Consider the following 5,225-nt stretch of genomic DNA (forward strand, 5'->3'; position numbering starts at 1 on the left):
ACGACATGCCCATTTGTCATTAGTGCTTTTCGAAGTTAAGCTATGCTGACACTTTTAATTGCCAGGAGTTTTTTCCCTGTTTTTTTTTATATGGAAGCAACCTGCAATTAGTCCTCCCTGCTGTACATTCCATCAACCAGAATCCCAAGGGACTTGTAAAATTATCTCAAAGAGCAGAATGCATATAGCAATTTAAAAGAAGAAGTCGATACTCAAATATAATTCATTGAATTAAAAGTCGATAACAAGTACAAACATAGCAAGTACTAAAATCGCAAACAAGTGCTCAAAGCAAGTACTAAAATCCCAATAAAGTACCGAAAGATTCTCATTTACAATAACTTGAAAGACTTTCTTGTGCACAAACAAAAAGACTCTCATCCCTAACAAGTTGAAAGAAATGCTAAAAGTCAGGTAACGTAATTGTACAATATTAGCAACGATCCGCGAGAGGTATAGTATATATATAGTACATTGTTTGGGCTCATCAAGATGAAACAAACAACTACCACTGCCCATGTTGATGTATGCTCAAGAGTTGTCTCCTCATTTCCACTTCCTTCAGCCATCTCTAGGTGGAGCAGTCCGGCTATGCTTTAGTAGAGGTTAGTGCCAATCCTTCAGAAGAAGAGAAAACAGCCGAGAAATTGAAGGGATGAAGAAAAGTGTATACAGTGATCTGGGGAAACAGAAATTTTTTTTCCAATTCTTGAGCATTTGAGATTGGAAAATGATAGGAAAAAAATTGCAACAATAATAATATAATAACACCCCAGGAAATAGTTTGCGTTCAAGCAATTCAACCTACTAGAAATCATGTCATGCTAGAAATATAGCCTTTGGTCTATCAAATGCGATGGAAAAAATTATAGATATTGGACATAACTATGTACTGCAATTTCCTACTTGACAAGGTGTGTGGGACATGTGTCCAAGTCTCTGCCTCAGCTGGTCCTCACTTAAGTCAGTGCTAAACAAGTCATCATTATTTTTTAAGCCAAATCAATCATTGAAGCAGTTTTGGGGAGCGTAGCATTGTACTCCCAATCACTAACTGGTGCCTGAACAGCCAACATTGTCAACAAGCTGAAACTAAAGCTCGTCGTCCAGGCAACATTACATACAGTAGTGATCACAGTACCAACACTGTCAAGTAATGCACTGAACAAAAGACAATATGACTAAGCAGATTAATCATTCTCCTTTAAACATCAGATAATATATATTATGTTTGACTAACTACAAGGGGCATTTGTCACGACAAAAGGGACGAGTGTGGATGCAGACACAAAAGTGCACAGATTCAAGAGCTCAGAGGCATGAGAGATTCTTAAATTTCTCTCTTTTATAAAAATGATGGTAGAAGCACCAGTATGATCAGCCAGAACAGTGTTCGATACCAAGCATCCCTTAACCTAAAGAATCATATGCTAGCAAAATTTAATCTTATTTCACACAAACATAACCATAGATGTTGTCCAAGTTCAAAGTTTTAAACTCGTACATCAGATCAAAGCACTTCTTCGAAATCAGATTAAGGGATCATGCAAAATCAGGTCAGAACCTCACCAAAGGCAACCACGACAAGGAGACAAATTAAAGTTTCGATAATTCGAACAAGAGAAGGTTGAGACATATAAAAAGTGGACGAGTTCAAATAACTCACCCTGGCCATGTTAAAAGATGGAAATCTTGAAAATGCTTTGGATAGAACATCATCATTCACCTCATTACCAAGATCACCACAGAACAAACGAGAATCATCTGCACAACACAAACAGTAATACTGAAGGCATTAATACTAGCAAAAACAAGATCAGTGAAGGAATTAAGACAGGCGAAAATTGTCATAAAATATGATGAATGCAACCACACAAGGAGTAGAGTACATGAAACTCACTCTCTGGCCAATCTGCAAGTGTAGGATCCTCCCATGCCTGCCCTGCTGCCTTACGAGGTACTGCTTTCTTCTTAGTCTCGGCCTTGTGCTCAATCTCACTACTTGCAAGCGCAGCTTTCACACTCTCTAGCGCTTCAAGTGTTATTGTTTGTGCATCCCTCTGAAATAATTGCTGGGCCTGTCCACCAAAACTTCAGATATTAAGAACTGACTGGTTTAACTTTAAATATTGCCATCATTCCTCTTCCTCAAACTATACTTATACCTAAATTAAGATGCAAATATAAACCCCCCCTCCCAAAAAAAAAGAACTCTTGCCCACACATACAAAACCCCTGGGTCACCAAACTTCCACAATAATATCACCACTGCGACAGTCAGCCCCAAAAAAAATACTAATACACCACTGCGTCTGGATAAGCTATCCAAGATTATCTATTTGATCAACATTAACATTTTTTTCAGTATTAGATATCGCTTAACTTAAAGTAGGTTTGAATATGAAAACTCTGTATTTATAAAATCATTGCAAGTAATAAGCATGTGCCCTGTAAAATTGGCTGCAAAATTTCAGTAACTTTTAGTAGAATGTAATGTACTATAGTTCTGTATTCTCAGATAATGGAAATCCGACATTGAAAGACCAATTTTTCGATTACCTTTTTCCAATTCATGTCGTACCTTTATGAATTTCTAGTTTTCTGTTCTTGTTTCAATGCTGAAATTGAAGATAATTGGCAGATTGATGTCCCAACAATGGGCCGGTATGGTTTGTCTTCTTCATTACAAAGAATCAGTTCAAGATCCTGGGACCAAAATTTACTTTCATTTCTGGTTTGATGGGATGTTTTGCTGATCAAGTACTGCAGTAAACTGTTTTAGAGCAGCAAATTTTGACAACATGTTTCAAGTATGAAGACACATTCACTGACGAGTCTAGTATGCCTAACAAATTAATTAATTGAAGCAATCAACTTAGTAACTTGGGAAAAGAATAGTGGCTGTAGCAACTAAAATCTGTCGAATGATTAGACTCCACCTTTTGGATTGAAATGAGCACGTCTACCTCAGTGTTGTCACCGGGCAAATTTCCTTGCGTGCAAGCAGCAGCATCAGCTTCTTGTTATAAGTTTAGAACAAGATAATATAACACTTCCCAAAGTCCCAATAATTTTTCTATATATCTGGTTTAGATTTCAGGGCGTCCTAAAGCAGCATAATCTAAGGTACAGCTTCTCCCCATGCAAAGACTGAATAAAAAAAAAAGAAAAAAAGAATCTGCAGTTAGGATACAGAAATGTAGTCATGCAATAGCTACTCAAGTAATGTGTTGGCCAGTAATCCAAGAACAAACATGAAGGAGAACTCCTTCATTTCATTTCATTTCATTTCTGCAGTAACTCTCAAGTCTGCTGCTCATAATTAGCTCTTATACACATTGAAAGTTTCAAAATCATTTGCTTCCGTTTCTCTTAGGCGATGGTGTATAGAAATTGAAGGACAAGACATTCTACTGTGAAGCTGTGAGAGTATACTACTTCCACACTTCAGTTCCCACTCTACTAGTTCATAAAGAAACGAAGCCCATCAGAAGCTAGCAAAATGAATACTCAGCAAGTCTGCAATTCTGCCCACACATACAAAACCCCTGGGTGCACGCGACAAGTTTCCCCAATATTTTATTTGGCCCACCTTTGCACCCTAAAATTTGTGAAATCCCCTTCACCTTCTACATTGCCCCCCTCCCTCTTTTCTAAAAACTAAAATCTCCACCACTATCATATCAACTTAAGTAAATAATCACACCTCAACAATAAAGAAGGTCAATAATTTTAGAAGAAAAACATTAACCTAAAGTTCTTCTAATGCCTAAATTCAACTTCCTAAATCAATTTAGGAAGTTCTTCCTAAATGAATTAAGCCATATATATAAATGAACAGACCGGGTATTTTACCGAAAAATTGGACTTCCTGGTTCCTCCACTCACATAGACAACAATGGTATACATATCTCGACTCCTACCAATAATTAAAAAGATCAATAGTTTCTCATCATAGCTGCTGACAAGGGAATTCAAATGTCAGGGGAAGAGGAAAAAGAGCCGAAATCATTGCCCTAAATCTCTCCAAAAATATTCCATCCAAAATTCATATAAAAAAAACAACGTGGCTTAATGATTGGATATAGAAAAGTTCGTACCTGTTGATACTGAGGGAGGGAGTACACGGTAGGGATTGTAGCGGGAGCAGGATAAACGTGGGGAACCGCAGGAGGAGGAGCAGGAAATTGCAGAATTGAAGCGGCAGCGGCAGCAGCCACATAGGTTTGCGGCTGTTGTAGGTGAAACGGAGTCGGAAAGTACGTGCCGGTAGTGTAGGTGAATTGAGACGACGCCGTTGAGGATGAAGAAGAAGCTGCAGCAGCCGATGTCGACGACATTGCGAAACCGCGAGATTTGAGAAGCGGGACCAAAAATTAGGGCTTCGTTGTTTTTGGAGAATTCAAACTCGTCCTTTTCAATGTCATGTTGTTCCATTTTCTGGTTTTGACGAACCTAAACCTGATGATGAGAGGGAAAGAGTAGGGGCGACGGGACGGCAGAGGTAGGGAGCAGAGGAGAGGAAAGTGGCCGAGAGAGGCAGAGGGCAAAAATTTAGGCAACCGAGAGAAATCAATTTAGGGCAAAAATTTATCATGGAATTACATCCCTTCAATGGGAAAGCAAGGATAGTTTGATTGCGGAGAGATTCAACAGGAAAAACTTTGTGGGAAAGCAAAATTTTGGCCAAGAGTTTTGAGAGACAGTTTGCCGAGAGAAAGACTTTGTGCGAGAGATAAAGAAGAAGCAAAATTTCACTGGGAGGCAAAATGAAGTTTTGAGACTTCACTAAGTGTTTTGGCAAAGGAATCTTCCGCCAAAATCCAACGACGTCGTTTTGTGTTTTAATTTTTTTTGGTGTATCTCACATTTTCGTAAGTGTCATAATAGGGAGTCTAAAGGTACATTATTATTTTTATATCAAATAAAATAAAAAAAATTAGAGTATATATTATTGAGTTGATAACTAGTGTCATAATAGAAGTTTTATAATGGCACAAACCAGCAAGTGTCTTTATAGATATGTCAGGAAAGACCATTTTTGTTGTAGTGTTATATCTTTCTTTTTTTCCCTCTATGTGTTGTTCTATACTTTTTTTTATATATTTATCATTTTTTTTTGTATATATCCTGCCTCTTGCTTTCACTACAACTTTTATCCTAACCCTTACACTTTTTTAAGTTTATTTCTTTCTTTGTTATAATTCTTCTTTGGAATTTTGGAT

At 37.6% G+C, this 5,225-nt stretch overlaps 1 protein-coding gene across 1 annotated transcript; it reads right to left on the minus strand.

Annotated features, from left to right (window-relative positions):
- Positions 1-308: 308 nt before the first annotated feature.
- LOC113780314 (RNA-binding protein 42-like) lies at positions 309-4,340 on the minus strand. Its single transcript, XM_027326126.1, has 4 exons — positions 4,101-4,340; positions 1,901-2,078; positions 1,667-1,764; positions 309-679 (listed from the first exon to the last, which is right to left on the minus strand). The coding sequence occupies exons 1-4, from the start codon at positions 4,338-4,340 to the stop codon at positions 590-592; spliced, it is 606 nt and encodes a 201-aa protein (XP_027181927.1). The 3' UTR covers positions 309-589.
- Between the last annotated feature and the right edge of the window lie 885 nt (positions 4,341-5,225).

Source organism: Coffea eugenioides, chromosome 8 (assembly GCF_003713205.1).
Source record: "Coffea eugenioides isolate CCC68of chromosome 8, Ceug_1.0, whole genome shotgun sequence".
Taxonomy (NCBI): domain Eukaryota; kingdom Viridiplantae; phylum Streptophyta; class Magnoliopsida; order Gentianales; family Rubiaceae; genus Coffea; species Coffea eugenioides.

Bases quoted from the DNA above. Each gene is read 5' to 3' on its own strand.
- LOC113780314 (XM_027326126.1), bottom strand. From the start codon at position 4,340: ATGTCGTCGACATCGGCTGCTGCAGCTTCTTCTTCATCCTCAACGGCG. The intron at 2,079-4,100 runs GTACGAACTTTT...TTTGGTGGACAG, and splicing joins CCCTCCCTCAGTATCAACAG to GCCCAGCAATTATTTCAGAG. The intron at 1,765-1,900 runs GTGAGTTTCATG...TGTGTTGTGCAG, and splicing joins ACTTGCAGATTGGCCAGAGA to ATGATTCTCGTTTGTTCTGT.